The following is a 19,290-nucleotide window of genomic DNA, read 5'->3' as shown; positions in this document are numbered from 1 at the left end:
AAAAGTTTCAGAATCCATCTTTTAGCAGAAAGAATTTACAAGGCCAGTTCCAATGAAGTTGGGACACTGTGTAAAATGTAAATAAAACCAGAATACAATGATTTGCAAATCCTCTTCAACCTATATTCAATTGAATACACCACAAAGACAAGATATTTAATGTTCAAACTAATAAACTTTGTTGTTTTTGTGCAAATATTTTCTCATTTTGAAATGGATGCTTGCAGCACATTTCAATAAAGTTGGGACAGGGCAACAAAAGACTGGGAAAGTTGATGAATGCTCAAAGAACACCTAATTGGAAACAGGTGAGTGCCATGATTGGGTATAAAAGGAGCATCCCCAAAAGGCTCAGCCATTCACAAGCAAAGATGGGGTGAGGATCACCACTTTGTGAACAACTGCATGAAAAAATAGTCCAACAGTTTAAGAACAATGTTTCTCAAAGTCCAATTGCAAGGAATTTAGGGATTCCATCATCTACAGTCCATAATATAATCAGAAGATTCAGAGAATCTGGAGAACTTTCTACATGTAAGTAGAAAAAGCTAAAGCGCCTTGGGGCAACTGTTTGTTGTGATTTGGCGCTATATAAAAAAAAAATTGATTGATTGATTGACATGTAAGGAGCAAGGCCGAAAACCAACATTGAATGCCTGTGACCTTCAATCCCTCAGGCACCACTGCATTAAAAATTGACATTGTATAAAGGATCTCACTGCATGGGCTCAGGAACACTTCTGAAAACCATTGTCAGTTAACACAGTTCATCGCTACATCTACAAGTGCAAGTTAAAACTCTACCATGCAAAGTGAAAGCCATACATCAACAACATAAAGAAATGCTGCCACTTCTTCTGTGGGCCTGAGCTCATTCGAAATGGGCAGACGCAAAGTGGAAAAGTGTGCTGTGGTCTGACGAGTCCACATTTCAAATTGTTTTTGGAAATCATGGATGTCGTGGCCTCCGGACAAAAGAGGAAAAAGACTATACAGATTGTTACCAGTGCAAAGTTCAAAAGCCTGCATCTTTGATGGTATGGGGGTGTGTTAGTGCCCATGGCATGGGCAACTTACACATCTGTAATGGCACCGACTGATAGATACATCCAGGTTTTGGACCAACACATGCTGCCATCCAAGTAACATCTTTTTCAGGGACGTTCCTGCTTATTTCAGCAAGACAATGCCAAGCCACATTCTGCACGTGTTACAACAGCGTGGCTTCATAGTAAAAGAGTACGAGTACTAGACTGGCCTGCAGTCCAGACCTGTCGCCCATTGAAAATGTGTGGCGCATCATGAAGCGCAAAATACGACAACGGAGACCCTGGACTATTGAACAACTGATGTTGTACATCAAGCAACAATAGGAAAGAGTTCCACCTACAAAGCTTCAACAATTAGTGTCCTCACTTCCCAAACTCTTATTGAGTGTTGTTACAAGGAAAGGTGATGGTACCACAGTGGTAAACATACCACTGTCCCAGCTTTTTTGAAACGTGTTGCAGGTATCCATTTCAAAATGAGCAAATATTTGCACAAAAACAATAAAGTTTATCAGTTTGAACATTAAATATCTTGTCTTTGTGCTGTATTCAATTGAATATAGGTTGAAGAGGATTTGCAAATCATTGTATTCTGTTTTTATTTACATTTCACACAACATCCCAACTTCATTGGAATTAGGGTTGTAAACTTCTCCCAGCTCTTCTTCTTTGGCCACTAGAGGAATATCCATCTGTTTCACTCATGCACTGAGTACATTTGGCCATTCTGAAGTTAATTTAACACTACGATAGATGTGATTATACACTATTTGAAGTGGGACCTTAACCTGTAGAGCTGATTGATTGATTGATTTTTATTCATATAAAATGTAAACATGTGTAAGATAATACAGTATAAAAATGTATTAAATAAACATGGATACATAAATATACAGGGTAACACAAAAAAGCATAAAGTGCTTGTTTCCATTGTGGCCCAACAGGAAATAAAACACACATCAACATGACAAGCAAACAAAGACAAACGTGACCGTGTTTAAATAAGGACTTTGAATCACAGACTCTGATTTGACTAGGTAGACTGTTAAAAAGCTTAGCACCGGTCAACATAAAACTAGAAGCACGAAAGGATTTAATATGGGGAATGACTAGAGACAAGTTGTTGGACCGTGTGTTCATGCTATGTTGATCGGCTGTGAAATTGAAAGAAGAGGACAGATAATGAGGGGATTGGTTATTTATGATGTTAAACATATGATTAAGTTTTAACTGTTGAACTCTAAGCTCCACTGGCAACATACTGAGCTGTCTAAATTCAGCTGTACCTATATGGGTCCAAGGATGAGCAGAGAGGAAGAAACGTATAATTTTGTTCTGCATAATCTGTCAGGCCATCATACCAAGCAGAACTGGCATAATCCATATGAAACTGTATTAGGGCTGATGTAAGAAGTTTTTTTGTATGTTGATCCAAAGCTTTGGCCTGTCTATATAAGAACTTTAATTTTGCATTGGATTTGCTGATTACTTTATCAGCTATCAAATCACCAGATAGGGCCTGGTCTAAGTCCAGGCCAATGTATTTTACACAGGATTTATTGACAATTTTGTTGCCAGCACATAATACGTCAACAGTGTCATTTACCAGGAGTTGTTTTTTGAATCCGGACAGGATCGATTTTGTTTTACCAAGATGGAGAGACAGTTTGTTGTCAATTAACCACTCTCTAACTGACTCAAGTTCAGAAGACAGGGTTTGCTGAATAGCTGCCACATTTTTTACCAGTTAGTAATAAAGCAGAGTCATCAGCATACAACAACAGTTTGCAGCGAAACTGCTGAGGGCATATCATTCACATGTATGAGAAAGAGAAGTGGTCCCAGGATAGAGCCCTGTTGCATCTCACAGGTAACCATAGCAGGTGTAGATAGGGTGCCCCCTATATCTACAGTCTGCAACCTTCCATCAAGGTAGGATCTGCACCATTCTACAACCCCAATTCCAATGAAGTTGGGATGTTGTGTAAAATGTAAATAAAACAGAATACAATGATTTGCAAATCCTCTTCAAACTGTGGAAGAGCCCAATACTTTGGGCTCTTCCACAGTTTTTTGGTTGATTTTTATACTCCTCCACCTTATCTTTATAATACTCAGATTTTGCTTTATTCTTCAAATAGTTGATCTTGATCTTGTTTCTCAGCTAAAGCTTTTTTTTTTTTTTGTAAACTAGACAGTGGTTTTCATGACAGGTGGCTTTGGATGCAGGTATTAAAAATTATGAATACTTTATTGCCTCAGTAACTGTGGAGTAACAGAGGCACTAGCATCACCTGCTAACAGTGCTAACATACAAACTCAGTAACACTGAACAGGGGCAGATTCAGGATTTTGTTGGGGGGGAGGGGGATTTGTGAACAAGTAAGGTGATGAGAAACAGCATTTTGCAGGGATTTATATTTTTTATTTTGGTCCATGAACCCCATCCCCACTCTCGGATCTGCTCCTGCTAATTTTTTTTGTTGATGGAATTTGTCTATATCAAAATGCTCAAAAAGGATAAGCAAGGTTTGTCCACAACAGCTAGCTTATCTAGTTCATTTTAGCTAGCCAATTTTACAGCTTTAAATGCCATTGTGGAATTGCATCAGGAAGGGCATCCAGCGTTAAAAAACTGCGGCAATTCAACATGTAGATCTATCTTGGATTTGCTACCCCAAGTGCAAAACAAGGTTACAGCCGAAGGGACTTACTAATTATATGGCTTTAAATATATAAACTGTTATTACTGGGTTATTAAACAAATTCACGGGTGTCATGGGAAAACTAACTATAGAGATCAAAACCTTTTCTTTTCTTTTTGTTTTTTGTTCCAGGTAGATGTCTTTTTCTCTCCTCTGAAGCTGGATGTTTTAACATGGGCTTTAATGCAAAGTAACTCCCATTTGGAGCCAGCCTCAAGTGGTCATTTTAAGAACTGCAAGATTTTCCACTTCCAGGTTTGCTGCATTTTAGATGGCTGGATTGTGGGCTTTTTGCATGACCAGAGTTGGCTACAATCTAACCATCATATTCTTAGGTCACATAACAAAAATATGATGGGAAGAATAAAAGTCAGATAGACAGAGATAAAACAACATTTCATCTTGTACTCTAACACAGTGATTTTCAACCTTTTTTGAGCCGCGGCACCCTTTTTATATTTACAAAATCCTGCGGCACACCACCAACCAAAATAATATTATAATGCAATTACCTCTGGTTTTGCGCAAAACCCAATTATCGCAATAGAAAATCGATACAGAAAACACCGCATTTCAAAAATCCTCAAGCATTTTGCGCTCTGATCTCAAGTAGGGCTGTCACGATTAGAAATTTCTGGAGACGATTAATTGTCAGACAAATAATTGCGATTGACGAATATATTGTCTATTTTTTTTTCTTTTTTTCCCTTCTTTATATTCTACTATTGTAGTATAATTACAGAACTCTGGAAGAACGTTTGGCTTCTGTGAGTGGAGAAACTGGGAATGGTGCAACATTTTTATTTTTATCTTCATTTTACATACAGTCCCAACTTTTTCTGAATTGTGGTTGTTTCTGTTGCATTTCTGAAATTGTTTCTCCTCATCAGTCACGTTTTGTGCTTAAACACTGCATTAAGCTCAAGACTGAACAAATAAATACCTTTGGAAAATAACAGCTGTTAAAGTTCAGAGTTCTCACCTGCTTTTTGTGGTCTCTGCGTCTGAACATTTTTTTGTGTGTGTGGCTCAGTTCATTCATATATTCTCATTTTTTAAATATGTTTTTAAAGATATTTGACCATTTATTTCATCTCATGATCTCATAAATTCAGCATACGACGCGCACATGGTGTGAACAGGACGGTAACGGCAGAATCACACCTTTAGAGAAAGTTCAGAGAGAAGTAAAGGCAGCTTCACGTTTCCGTTTTGTTAACGTTCACTCGGGTTAAAATCCTCTCTCTGCTCCGCGCTCGCTGCGCACTGAACGTGTCGCGCCTGCATTCAGGAAACTCCCTCACCCACCCCCTCCCTCGCAGTCTGCAGCCTGTTAACTCCGCCGCGCGCACACAGGCACAGACACACACACCGACAGCTCCGCATTTTAGACGGCTTTTGAAGGAGACGACACTGTTTTAATCGGCTGTCAGCCTCCTTGTTATTGTCCCGCCTTAAGACGAGAGCGAGGCTGCAGCACGTTTGACATCAGATTCTGAGTCGTTTTATGCTTTGTGGATAAAACAAATAATTCATGGTAATCGCGAATATGAAAAATACCCACCACCCCGGTTGAGAATCACTGCTCTAACACACATAATCTGATATGTTTGGTCTTCCTGGCCTCCAGCGTTACAACTAGTCCTGCTCTCCCCTATCATAATAAACAGAAACTCCAGTCATAAACATGTTCCGTGTTTATAAATACTATTTCTATGGATAAAAAATGTGACGTTGGTGCCTTGTTGTAGCTTCCTCCGGGGGGCGCACAGCTGCCTGGTTTGATTTGGTCAATGTGCTGATTTGGAAATGTATTTACTGTTAAGCGGCCAAACCAAGACAGTGATCGCGGTCAGTGCGTAAAAAACGCACACGGTTCATCATTAAACTCTACAGTCTCGAATGCACTGCGTCTAAAAAATCATTTTGGATGCTTTTCCACACGTCGTAATTTACGTCAAAATTAAAAACCTCATTGACAGCCGAGAACAAAAGGTAAATTATACCAGAGTTTCGTTTTGGATTAAATACATAGAGTTTTTTTGCGCAGACATCCGCCTCACACACACAGGCGTCTTTAGTCGCGCTAAACGCTTCATCTACCTTGTTTGCCTCATAATTTCCGTCGCTAATGATTTTCTAATGCTGCCTGCACACAAACGAGCGTTATTAGGGTAATCATTAAACTGGTCAGGGCGCGCTGGAAGCTGTAGGCGCACAGGGACGCGCTTTGCTCCCAATGCTGCACGAGTTACTTTGAGACGAAAAACAATGTCGTGTCGAGATGAGGAAGAGGTTCTTATTTAACGTTTCCAGAAGGGCCCACGGCACGTGTCTCTCACTCCTCCCGGCACATCTGTTCAAAGTGCCAGTTGGGAGCTTGGAGGCAATCGGGAAGAGAATCACTGACATCTCAGTCCAACGTGCAACATAAATACGCCACCAACTCCCCAGTACTGCAGGAAAATCATATTATTATTATTATTATTATTATTATTATTATTATTATTAGCAGCAGCAGTAGTAGTAGTAGTCATAGTAGTAGTAATAAAACTAACACTGGCAGTGTTAATTCAACACTGTCAGTATTAGTTTTATACTGGTGATTTTACTGTGTAGTAGTAGTTCCCTTTATAATACGGTGCATCCAGAAAGTATTCACAGCACTTCACTTTTTCCACATTTTGTTTTGTTACAGCCTTATTCCAAAATGGAGTAAATTATTTTTTTTTCATCAAAATTCTACTCCCAACACCCCATAATGACAATGTGAAAAAAAAAGTTTTGAGATTTTTGCAAAGGTGTATCAACAAAGTATTGAGCAAAGGGTGTGAATGCTTATGTACATGTGATTTCATAGTTTTTTTATTTTTTACAAATTGCAGAAAAATATGTATATACTTTTTCATGTTGTCATTATGGGGTGTAGGAGGGAAAAAATAATTTACTTCATTTTGAAAAAAAGTCAAGAATTAAAATACAAGTTATGTGGTGCTGACCTAATGATTTATATTATCCATCCATATTCTGTACCCGATTACGCCACTTAAGCGGGGGTCCTATCCCAGCAGTGGTATGAGGTCTGTATCCCATGGCATGTCAGCCAGTCTGTTGTTATTATTGTTTGTAGTAATAGTAATAGTAGCAGTACTAACAGAGGCAGCGTATTATTATTATTATTATTATTATTATTATTATTGCATGTTTTATTTTATTGGAACCAATTCTGGTTTGTTTGTTTGTTTGTTTATTTGTTTTTACTTTGACATCATGTTTGTATCAGTACATTTATTGTTGCGTTATTTTGGCAGAAATCTGATCTGCCTGAAAAGTTTTGGGTCAAAGAGCAGAACCAATGAATGAATGAATGAATGAAATGGAACTTGTCGCATGATTTTTACAAATAATTATTATATATGTTTTTATTAATGGGGCATTAAACCGTGGAAAATATTCGATAAATTTAAATACAAAAATAGCAGTAAAAAAAACACTTTGTTGCTCGAGCAAAATTTCCATGAATCTGGAAAACAAAGACTTGCGCTTAAAACAAGCTGATGGCTTTTATTCCGCACTGATTGCAGATGGAAATGACGCGCTAATTGGCGAAGCCTGTAAGTAAAAAAAAAACAACAAAAAAAAAAAAACGCGCGGTCTCCTGTCAGGCAGCAGGTACTTACGCAAAATGAGCAGGTGCTCTCGTCCAATCGGCTTTTTTCTTTTTTTTTGTCTGCAGCGTCAGATCGTGCGCGTACGTGGAAGGTTGGTGGTGCTTTTGCGCACCGGGATCCTCCAGAGTGCGCACACGCACAGCGTGCACGGATCAGCGCTCCGCGGCGCTGCCGGACGAGCGTCATGTACCTGTAAAGACGCGGACAGCAGCACGGACAACCACACAGCGACATTTTCCAATATCTGTTTCGTCGAGTTTTTCCTCAAAATGATGTTTTCGTCCGCAGGAAAGCGCTGTTTCACCATAGAGTCCCTCGTGGCCAAAGAAACCCCTCTGCCCGCGGAGGATCCGCTCCGGCCGACGGCTTTACCTTACTCCAACCCGACCACAGACGTTTTAGTGAACACGTACCAGAACCAGCCGGCCCGGTCACTGTACCACAGTCCGGACCTGGTGTTCCCAGAGACGGTGACCCACCCGTCCCTGACCGTGGGTCCTCAGTTCGGCGGCTCCCACCTGCAGCATCCTCACTTCTTCGGGACGCAGCACCGAGACCCGCTCAACTTCTACCCGTGGGTCCTACGGAACAGGTTTTTCGGACACAGATTTCAAGGTAAAAAAATAAATAAAGAGTTTCGGACCAGTTCGTCCAGTTGAATATTTACAGAGGTGTGTGTGCGCAAATGATTAGCGCAAAATGTGCGCAAACATCACGCATGTGAAGAAATGCTGCAGAATTCAAAATAAAATAAAATATCAGTTAAAAAAAAAAGAAATAAAGCAGCTTTCAGATTTTTTTTTTAAATCTCGTTTTAATCGTTTTGAAACAACCACGACGGAGATTAAACTTTAAACATGTACGCACAAAAATGACATGAAATGACGTGAATAAATAAATAAATAAACAAAAACTACATTCATTCTTTTTCCAAATTGAAATGAGAAATCGACCGTCAAACCACAGCCAGGAGAAGATAAGATGTTCATTTTAAATGAGTAACAGTGGCCCCCGGCGACACGTTCGTTTAAAGTCATTAAGCATTCAGATTTGTCACCCAGCGAACAAATTTGAGCAAAATGCGGAGCCGAACGGAAGGAGAGGATTTGAAGGCAACCTGCAGGCTTCATCACCTCTGGATAAACTCCAAGCGCATGTTCCCCTTCAAAATGATCCACTCAACGAGTTGTAAAACAATACATGTTTTATTCTGAACTATTCAACACTATTAAATAAAAATAGTTTACATTAATACCTTAGTTGATACATCAAAAACATTAAAAAAATGAATCATATCACACGGCAGGAATGATCTTTAATAGCGTTTCTCTCAAACCTGAAAAAATAAATTAATAAGGCAGAATTAATTTCCACTGAAGCACATTCAAAAGACTTGGACATTTAATGAAATTATCACGCGCGCAATGACGTCAGGATGGATAAAACTCGGCCTCATATCTCCACTGGAATATTTTCATCCTTTACATTGTACAGATTAAAAACGCGCTCTCAAAGAAATGCTCAGTCTATTAGAAATAATACAGAAATTATATATGTGTTATTATCCTTCTACAGCTGTTTTTTTTATATATGTATATTTATTAAATAATGGTTTATTATGTCTTTTCTCCGCCGCTGGAACCCGGTTTACGCACACATGCAAAAGAAATCAGGCGCACAGAACACAGCAGCACCATCTTTATCCTTTTACATTTGAATTAACTTCATTCTTTTGCATGAACGCTAAAATAATTTCAAAAGAAAATACTTCATATTTTTTTCAAAGTAAAAGTTCTATGTGATGCGAAATTACTGAGAATAAGAACGAGTATCATTTGTGCAAGATGGAAAAAACTTAATTGAAATGCAGTCGTTATTGTTGTTATGATTATTATTGTTGTTAAAATTACTGCTGCTACTAGCACAACTACTATTTGTTACAATTATTATTGTTATTAGTACTTATGTTATAATAATAATAATAGTCATTTTATTATTAACCATAATCACAAAACAACATTAACAAATCACAACAATAATAATACTAATCTAGCTACTAGCTTTGTAATATGTAGATTTTTCTCCCCCCCGAAATAAAAGTTCTATAAGATGCAAAACAGCACTAAGAATGAAAACAAATATTATTAGTGAGACTGAAATAAAATTCTTCTGTTCTCATTATCGTTATTATTATTAATACTACTAACAATAATAATTGTAACTGTTTTTATCGTTATTACTATGAATATTAACAATTATTTGTATTAGTAATAATATTAATAATAATTGTTACAATTATTATTGTTATTGGCAATTTGTTATTCTAACAGTTATGAGTATAAGAACAAAAAAATAATAATACCACTGCTACTCCTAGTACTATGAATAATAATAATTGGTAATATTGTTAATGTTATTATCAATATTATCAAGTCAAGATTATTTGTAAATAATTATGCAATGCATACACAGACTTATTGAGAATTCAATCACAGACAACAGAGTAAAAATAAAAATATAATAAAATAAATAAATAAAAAAAACAGTAAGAACAGTCTTTGTTATGCACAAGAGCGATCATAACAGTAAGAATATAAAATAGAAATATATAAATACAGTGGACAGTAGAATGTGGTCAGTGAGGTACCTGAGGGTAGCAGCTTCTGTGAATTGAGCAGTGATTCAACGTTCATTATTACTGCTAATTACTGTTATGTTCTTCATTATTACTATCATGTTGATTTAATAATTTATTATAGTAATAACAATTGAAATTAGTATTTTTTATAATTGTTATAATTACTGTTGTTTTCTTAATTATTACTATCATGTTGATATAATTATTTATTATAGTAACAATTGCAATTTGTATTTTTGATCATAATTGTTATAATTATTGTTATTTTCTTCGTTATTGTTCTCGTTATTACGTAGGTTGTTGAAAGCTGGTCTCATTTGACTGTGTTTGTGTTTTCAGGGAACGATGTTTCACAGGACAGCCTTCTCCTCCACGGTCCGTTCGCAAGAAAACCCAAACGCATCCGGACTGCCTTTTCTCCTTCTCAGCTCCTCCGTCTGGAAAGAGCTTTTGAGAAGAATCACTATGTTGTCGGAGCCGAGAGGAAACAGCTCGCAAACAGCCTAAGTTTATCTGAAACACAGGTAATGGCATTTCATTCAGGAATTATAATATTAATAATGATCCATCCATCCTCTATACCTGCTTACTCCAATTAAGGGAAATGGGGGGCCGGATCCTGTTCCAGTGGTCAGAGGGCGTGAGGCGGGTTACACCCTGGACAGGATGCCAGTGTATTGCAGGGCCACATGATGATGATGATGATAATAATACGCAGACACCACACATCTCTGATCACACCTGTTCCTGTCAGGTCTCAGTGCTGCAGCAGCACAAGATCCTGATTAGTACTCAGCTGGTCGACCGTCTGTGAGTTTCTCCATGTAAAACTGGAGCTGCGTCAGAAACAGTATCCTGTGTAAACCCTATTCCAAATCCCAGGGCAGATCTTCACTACTTCCACTGTGGATGCCCTGAACGATTTCTAGAGACCTCAGAATCACGCAACCTCGGGAGATGATCTCGGAACCCCTACGATCTCAGTACCACGTGTTAACGTCATATGTTTTGGTCCATATCTTCATTAATATTTGTCCCATCCTGTTAATTTTCTTTTTATGTGTTCCTCACATAATTCCTGTAGTCAGTGTAGCGTTCATGCTGTCTACATGGTAACATTCACTATTTTCAGGACTATTTAACTTTTCGGTGTGCTGTCGATAAAATTCAATATATGATTCTTGAAGAGAATTAAGTGAAGAACACATTTAACAAAATAGCACGATGGGACAAATTAATGAAGATACGGACCAAAACATATGATGTTAATACATGTGCTACAGAGATCATAGGGGTTCCGAAATTGTATTGGTACCACTGGTACTGAGGTCATGTGGCTCCAAGGTCTCCAGACACCCCTTAAACAATCAGGGCAGCCAAAAGCAATAATAATAATAATAATAATAGAATTAAGTAAAAAAGCACTTTTATATTTTTTTATATTGTACAGTAAGGGGAGGTGATGGTCTAGTGGTTAAGGTGTTGGGGTTGAGTCCAGAAGATCATGGGTTCAAATCCCCATCTGACTGGAAAATCACTAAGGGCCCTTGGGCAAGGCCTTTAATCCCCTATTGCTCCCGTTGTGTAGTGAGCCCTGACATCGAGGTGAATGTGAGGCATAATTGTAAAGCGCTTTGAGTGTCTGATGCAGATGGAAAAGCGCTATATAAATGCAGTCCATTTACCATTTACACTAAATTCTTTCAAATATTCAAACAAAATTGAACACAAAACAAAACCAGCCTGACTCAATACAGAACACTTTTTTAAAAGTAATTACAGTGTACGTTACCCAGTGCCAGGTCATGTTGTTTGAGAAAGCATTGACCCTCCTTAGATGTTAAATCCACAAATCTAATAAACTGAATTCATAATTAGATTCACGATGGAGGAGACACATATCCAATTAAATAATAAATACAATGCAGCAATAAGTAGATTTAAAAACATAACAATATACAAATTAAAAATAACAGTCATCAGTTAAATAGAACTAACTCAGCAGTGTGCAGTTGCCTGAAAGGTCTCTCCTTTCAACACATATGCCAAATGTCAAAAGAAATTCCAGAATAGATGAAGGAGATTGAAATACATCAGTTTATCGAGAGTGACAAAGCCATTTCTAAGGGTCTGGGACTCCAAAGAACTACAGTGAGAACCACAACATTTAAACAAACAGGGACCCACTCAAAAAAAAAAAAGAGAGAAAGTCTGACCTCCCAAAATTTCTCCAAGAGTACAGTGATGGCTCCTCCAGGAAGTCCCAAAATAATGAAGGACAATGAAGGACAGCAGGTTTGTACCACTATGAGGAATTTATTGGAACATGAGTTGAATACTATTCTTAGTATAAGAACATGAAGGCTGCATCCACTGGGATGTGGTGGCAGGATCCTGAACAGATCACTCAGTGTGACACAACTAAAGCAGTACTGCAATAAAAAAGGCCAAAATTCCACCACACTGATGTAAGGACAACTTGCAGTTGTTGCTGAAGGTGGCTCAGGCAGCTGTTAAGTGTACAGGGTGATACCATTTTCAGAGGTGTAATACAGATATATATATATATATATATATATATATATATATATATATATATATATATATATATATATATGACTGCTGACAGGATAGTGGATGACCTTTGATGGCACTGTTGCAGGTGGAGGTTTTGCACAAATTAATTTTGATGGGATAACCATATTCTGCTCGATTCTTACTGTGAGGTCTTGTGTGTTCTGATTCTGACTCTGTTCTGTGCTTGCATGAAATGGGTGTTGGCCAAAGGCAAATGTACACCACAGAAACAGTCTGTCAGCATCATATTTGGCTGACACAGAAATTAAGAATTATGCATACTTAAATGATGCAATGGCTTTTTGTTGGGATGACGTGTGACCCTTCCCAATCTTAAGACTGTGTTATTGTGGTGGTCATGGAAGGAAGCTGATTGGTTGAATTTACAGATGTGGCTGGATGATGACGAACTTGAACCATGAGAAAATAACAGAGAAAATGGAATAGCTCAGTGTTGACACAAAACATCAAAAACATGAACTTCAGTACACAGGAAACCCTGATATTGTTATTATCTTAAAACCCATATTATCTTCCCAGGAGAGCCAAGAATCTAAACTATAGTGCAGCAGATAACTGTTAACTTGTGCAGAATTTGATACAAGCATCAAATTCGGCACAAATACAGCAAATACACCAATTAGCCACCTGAATTTTCAATAGGCAGCCAGGTTGGGGTCAATTGAAGAATTACACAGGGGTTAAAATTAAAAGATGCTCTAATCATATTGAAAACTATGTCACATTATTCACTTGATCATAACGATTCCAAAAAGGTATAATTTGGACAATCTATGACTGAATGTTATGAAGTTATGGGGTAAAAACAGCAAGAATGGTGACAAAGGTCAGTTCCACTTTGTACAGGGGTCAAAAGTTAACGTTGCCCCAATTTTGGTAAAAAGTGATGCAAATTATTGGTTGAGCCAATAGGATGAATAAAAGGTTACAGCTTTGACAGTTCTGAATGCTTGGTCTCCAAAGTAAAGGTCAAACAAGCTCAACGTCGATTGGATTCTATGACATGAAAATTCAGTAAGGTGTATCTTATATATTATATTCCAATTCTAAGGTGGAACTATGCCAGTATACAAAGGTATATCTAAATATCTAAAAAGGAAGAGTAAAATAGGAGAGGAGAAAAGAGTAGAGTAGAGCCACTTAGGTGCCTGGTCTTGAGAACCAGGGATGGTAGGTTTAAAGGCTTTTTGTTATCCCATGGGAACTCTCCCTACCCACCCAAGCAGCTCAAGAAAAAGGTATATATAATATAATAAGTAATAAGACATAAGAAGGATAAGACATCCCACATGACACACAGTCCTTTTTAAAGTTCAACTAAAACTCAACTAATCATCACTGCCACAGCGGTGATGTGTAACTGATACCCAAGTTTTTATTGACTTCCAGGGCTCGGTCATCATTATTGTGTCTCTATGTGGACAAAGTGTCAAATTTGTTGAGAGATTCATTTGTCTCTGGGAGCTCAGTCTGTAACCTCAAAAAACATCTGTGAAGAGTTTATAGCATCTGATGTCACTGGACAGAGGTGCTTTACAGTGCCAATATATTTGTATGAGGGTGTCGGTCCAAGTCTTTAAGGCCACAGTGCTTCCTGTTTGTGAGAACTGGACACAAACTACTGAGCTAAAATAAAGCCTGGATGTATTTGAGAGAATCAGGTACACCTGGAATGACTTTATGACAAATGAGCAATTATACTCAACAAAAATATAAACGCAACACTTTTGGTTTTGCTCCCATTTTGTTTGAGATGAACTCAAAGATCTAAAACTTTTTCCACATACACAATATCACCATTTCCCTCAAATATTGTTCACAAACCAGTCTAAATCTGTGATAGTGAGCACTTCTCCTTTGCTGAGATAATCCATCCCACCTCACAGGTGTGCCATATCAAGATGCTGATTAGACACCATGATTAGTGCACAGGTGTGCCTTAGACTGCCCACAATAAAAGGCCACTCTGAAAGGTGCAGTTTTATCACACAGCACAATGCCACAGATGTCGCAAGATTTGAGGGAGCGTGCAATTGGCATGCTGACAGCAGGAATGTCAACCAGAGCTGTTGCTCGTGTATTGAATGTTCATTTCTCTACCATAAGGCATCTCCAAAGGCGTTTCAGAGAATTTGGCAGTACATCCAACCAGCCTCACAACCGCAGACCACGTGTAACCACACCAGCCCAGGACCTCCACATCCAGCATGTTCACCTCCAAGATCGTCTGAGACCAGCCGCTGAAACAATCGGTTTGCATAACCAAAGAATTTCTGCACAAACTGTCAGAAACTGTCTCAGGGAAGCTCATCTGCATGCTCGTCGTCCTCATCGGGGTCTCGACCTGACTCCAGTTCGTCGTCGTAACCGACTTGAGTGGGCAAATGCTCACATTCGCTGCCGTTTGGCACGTTGGAGAGGTGTTCTCTTCACGGATGATGCGAAGGAGATGTGTTGCACTGCATGAGGCAAATGGTGGTCACACCAGATACTGACTGGTATCCCCCCCCCAATAAAACAAAACTGCACCTTTCAGAGTGGCCTTTTATTGTGGGCAGTCTAAGGCACACCTGTGCACTAATCATGGTGTCTAATCAGCATCTTGATATGGCACACCTGTGAGGTGGGATGGATTATCTCAGCAAAGGAGAAGTGCTCACTATCACAGATTTAGACTGGTTTGTGAACAATATTTGAGGGAAATGGTGATATTGTGTATGTGGAAAAAGTTTTAGATCTTTGAGTTCATCTCATACAAAATGGGAGCAAAACCAAAAGTGTTGCATTTATATTTTTGTTGAGTGTATATAGAGAGACCCAGATGAGGTGTGTGAACTGCATTGTTGAGAAGCATCTGCTGATCCATTGTGGCAATAAGTTGTGCTTTTCTGAGTATGAATCAATGTGCAGGTCTCTTGTTGCTGAGAACCAGAGTGATTCGACAAAGCTAAGGGAATGCCCACATATGGTCTGGTTGCTGTAGATAGAGGCTGATTTTGGGCCAATAAGACTGTAGGCTTAACCTGGGTGGTCCCCAATCAGGGCCCAAACAGTTCTGTGTGGTGGTGCATGTGATGATGTGCAATAGTAGGTCATGCACCAAAACCTGTTACCTTTGCATTATTAGAAGGTGTTGGGTTCAAACCCAATGTGGGAGACTGAAGCCAGAATGTCAGTCCTAATGCCTGACTGTGCTTTTCATTGATGCATGACCAGGAATGCTGGGGGTCTGTCAACTTGCCCACAATGTACAAAATGCCAAAAAAAAAAGAAAAAAAAAAAGAATGTCATATTCCAGTACTTATACTCCATATTCCCTAATGAAAACTGAGCACCCTTGGCATATTACCCTATTGTCTGGATTTACATGTCACATTTATTTATTTTTTTTCTAGTTTGGGCGGTCCTGCAACCTATACTCCAAAATGACATATTTAAAAAAACTGCATTGTTATCTATTGCCACAAGATGGCCTTGTCTATATGTGTGACAAGCTGCTCCTGTGTACTGAATGAGGGACTGTGATTCATACACTGAGCTCTACTGGATCGCTCATTGGCCAATATTTTTGAGGCAAACCGGCCACTCCGATGTCCTGCTCCTGAACGCTCTTTTCTATTGATCTTTAATGAGGAGCACGTAACTTTATTCTTTGTAATTTTGCTAAAAAATACCTTCATGTGCAGCTATAAACTGTGCAAATCGCCACATGTGCACTTGGCAACTTCACCGTCGTGCGGCACTTAGACAAATTACACTGCCAACTCAACAGTGACTGTTTGCTGACTGTTGTTGTGTTAATAGTACGAATGGCCACACATTTTCTAAGTGCCAAATCAGCGGTGTTAGACGTTCGTGCATGTTAGGTGGAATTTGGCCGACACCTGCCGCAAGAGGGTTTGATGGGCTCGCACAGCGCAGTTTCAGCCGCTGGTGTGCACAAATAGTTGTAGCAACAGGTGTAAGAGGCAGCTATGATTTTACATGTTTTGCACACGATTCCTGCTTCATGTGCACTTTATTCGCAAATCGACAGTATGTGTGAAGGGGCCCCTAAGGTAAGTGTATGCATTAATATACAAATATTGAATGTTTATGAGTGCAATGGTAAGAATATTTCATGAGGTGAAAGATGAAATATTCCATCTGTCATCAAATGAAATATTCTTTTCATTGCAGGAATGAAAAAAAACATTCATAATTTGTTTTATATAATGCCTAGCAATCCTGACGATGTAGTTCATACCTGATGCCGTGTATTGTCTTCTTTGTGCACAGACTGCCATCTGCTTTCCTCAGTCCAGCGAAAAATCGCGACAGAAATTTGTTGAGCTCTTAATCCAACAGCACTTGTACTTCAGGTAGAGACATCCCAGCGAATACTGCGAAAGCCTTCAGTTTACGGTGTACTGGATTTGTTTTTGTGTTACAATAAGCACCATCAACAAAACAAACCCTGCCATGTTTGTTTTTAAGCTAAGCACCATCGCCGCTCGCTGTGGTCGCGGCATGCAATAGCACAGAATGTATAGAACCAAAATTGCATGGTAAATGGAACACAATGGCAAAGGATACGAATTATTAATATCACGTGACATACAAACCACCAATCAAATGACAAGGACCCATTCAGGCACTATATAAAAATAAATGATGCACCGAAGTTTTCAAACATTTAATTACATTAGACATTTACCTCACCTATGATCATCGGTTTCCTCAAGTTCTATGTGCATCATACAATATTATTTAGCATGTGAGCTTCTGACCACTGATGAGGTGTTTGCCTCATAAATAAATAATGCACAACATTTTCAAATGTCTAATTACACGGCACATCTATCTCAAATATTCTCATCTGTTCAGTGGAGAGAAGAAGCAGTTTACTCACATTTTGGGCCTCATATCAGGTGGCTCATTAATAAAATAATTAGGTCATTAGCTTCTGCTTGGTAACAGTGTTTGTGTTATAAATACATAATTTAGCTTCTTTATACATAATCCTGCTCAAGATGCCTGTGTCCTTGGGCAAGATACTTAATGTGCATTGTCCCAGTCCATCCAGCTCTAAATGGGTTCCAGCCTTGAATGGGGAAGTAACCTACTTCGGACTCGTGTCTCGTACAGGGGGAGTCACAGTCTCTCATCCGCTTCACGCAACAGAATCTGGAGATAAGCACAGGCACCAATGGGCCTCAGGGCCCATATAGGATTTTCTTCTTACTGGCTTAAAGCAGTAGCAACAAAAGCAGCAATGTGACTTATACTACTTTACAATCTTCAACTACACATTGCAGTACAATGGGACCCAAACAAGTATTATATCAGCTCACCCAACAACTTCAGTCCCTGATGTCTTACAAGGATGCAGGCACACAGGACACCTCTGCTAAGTTGACAAGGAGCATAGCTACTGGGAAATAACTTAGGTTAGCTAAACAGATGTCACCACAGACACTACCCAAGCTCATGATTGAGCTTTTGGTTTTCCATGCCTTTGAAAGAATCTTGGGTTACTTTCTTTCCCAACTGCCAGCAGGATTTTTCATGCAACCAGCAGATCTTTCCCTGTAGTCGCTGGAACATTCCCCAGAGTCAGTCCAAAGATAAATACACCTTACACTTCAGTTTGACCTGGAGTACTACCGTCAACATTCATCTACCAACATCAGCAGCCCTGCACCACCATTGGTGTCTGTGATATGTTATAAGGATGCAGCCACCGAGAGCACCTGCATTATGTCAACACAGGGCATCACTCCTGGGAAACAAGCCTAGGTTAGCTTAAACAGATACCGCCCCCGGGACTGCCCAAGCTCCTAATTGGCCATAATCAGCCTTTTGAGCTTCTATTTCCTGGAAAGGATCCTGGATTGCCATATTGGCAATGTCATATGAAACACTTCTGATTTCAAAGCTGAATTAATCTGAATTGAGACTGCAGCCAATTAAAACATCATTGCTTCTTCTGTCCAGGTGAAAGTTTGGTTCCAGAACAGGAGGACCAAGTACAAGAGACAGAAGCTGGAGGAGGAGGGACCTGACAGCCAGCAGAAGAAGAAGGGCAACCACCACATCAACAGATGGCGTATTGCCACCAAGCAGACCAGCTCCGAGGACATTGACGTGACCTCAGAGGACTAAAACCAGTCCAGTACCTGACCCTCTGTCCCACATACCTTCTGATGCATCAGAGAACCAACAATATTTATTATGTAATATTATTAAAAATATACTTGGATGGAACAGAGGACAACACAAGGACTAAATATGTGCTCCTCTTCATCAGTAGTCAGAAACAGTAATACATGTATTTAATGGTAGCTGCATCCATTATGAATGTCTACAAGTGTCCGAACATGTTTGTGTGTCACAACTAAAGACGAAGAGACACAACGTTCATTCAAAGTCATCACCTAACATAGTGTTTTTGTTTTTTAAAAAATAAATAAAAAAAACTGTATATATGTCATATATTATGCTTGGATTTGACAGAGGCTAGTCCTTTCATTAAATGTGTTTTTACCACCTGCTGAGGTCATCAACACTTCACGCCACCACCTGTGTATAATGTTCATTTAAATGTCTCCTCAGTGGAAAGACTGCTCGCGTCATCTGGTTAACTTACC

At 39.0% G+C, this 19,290-nt stretch overlaps 1 protein-coding gene across 1 annotated transcript; it reads left to right on the top strand.

Moving 5' to 3' along the window:
- Nucleotides 1-7,657: 7,657 nt before the first annotated feature.
- Nucleotides 7,658-18,850, top strand: emx1 (empty spiracles homeobox 1). Its single transcript, XM_034195484.1, has 3 exons — nucleotides 7,658-8,040; nucleotides 10,403-10,587; nucleotides 18,638-18,850. The coding sequence occupies exons 1-3, from the start codon at nucleotides 7,695-7,697 to the stop codon at nucleotides 18,803-18,805; spliced, it is 699 nt and encodes a 232-aa protein (XP_034051375.1). The 5' UTR covers nucleotides 7,658-7,694; the 3' UTR covers nucleotides 18,806-18,850.
- The last annotated feature ends 440 nt before the right edge of the window (nucleotides 18,851-19,290 follow it).

This window comes from Thalassophryne amazonica, chromosome 19 (genome assembly GCF_902500255.1).
Source record: "Thalassophryne amazonica chromosome 19, fThaAma1.1, whole genome shotgun sequence".
NCBI classification, from domain to species: domain Eukaryota; kingdom Metazoa; phylum Chordata; class Actinopteri; order Batrachoidiformes; family Batrachoididae; genus Thalassophryne; species Thalassophryne amazonica.
The sequence above is the reverse complement of the archived record's forward strand: the minus strand, read 5'-3'. Positions and strand labels throughout refer to the sequence as shown.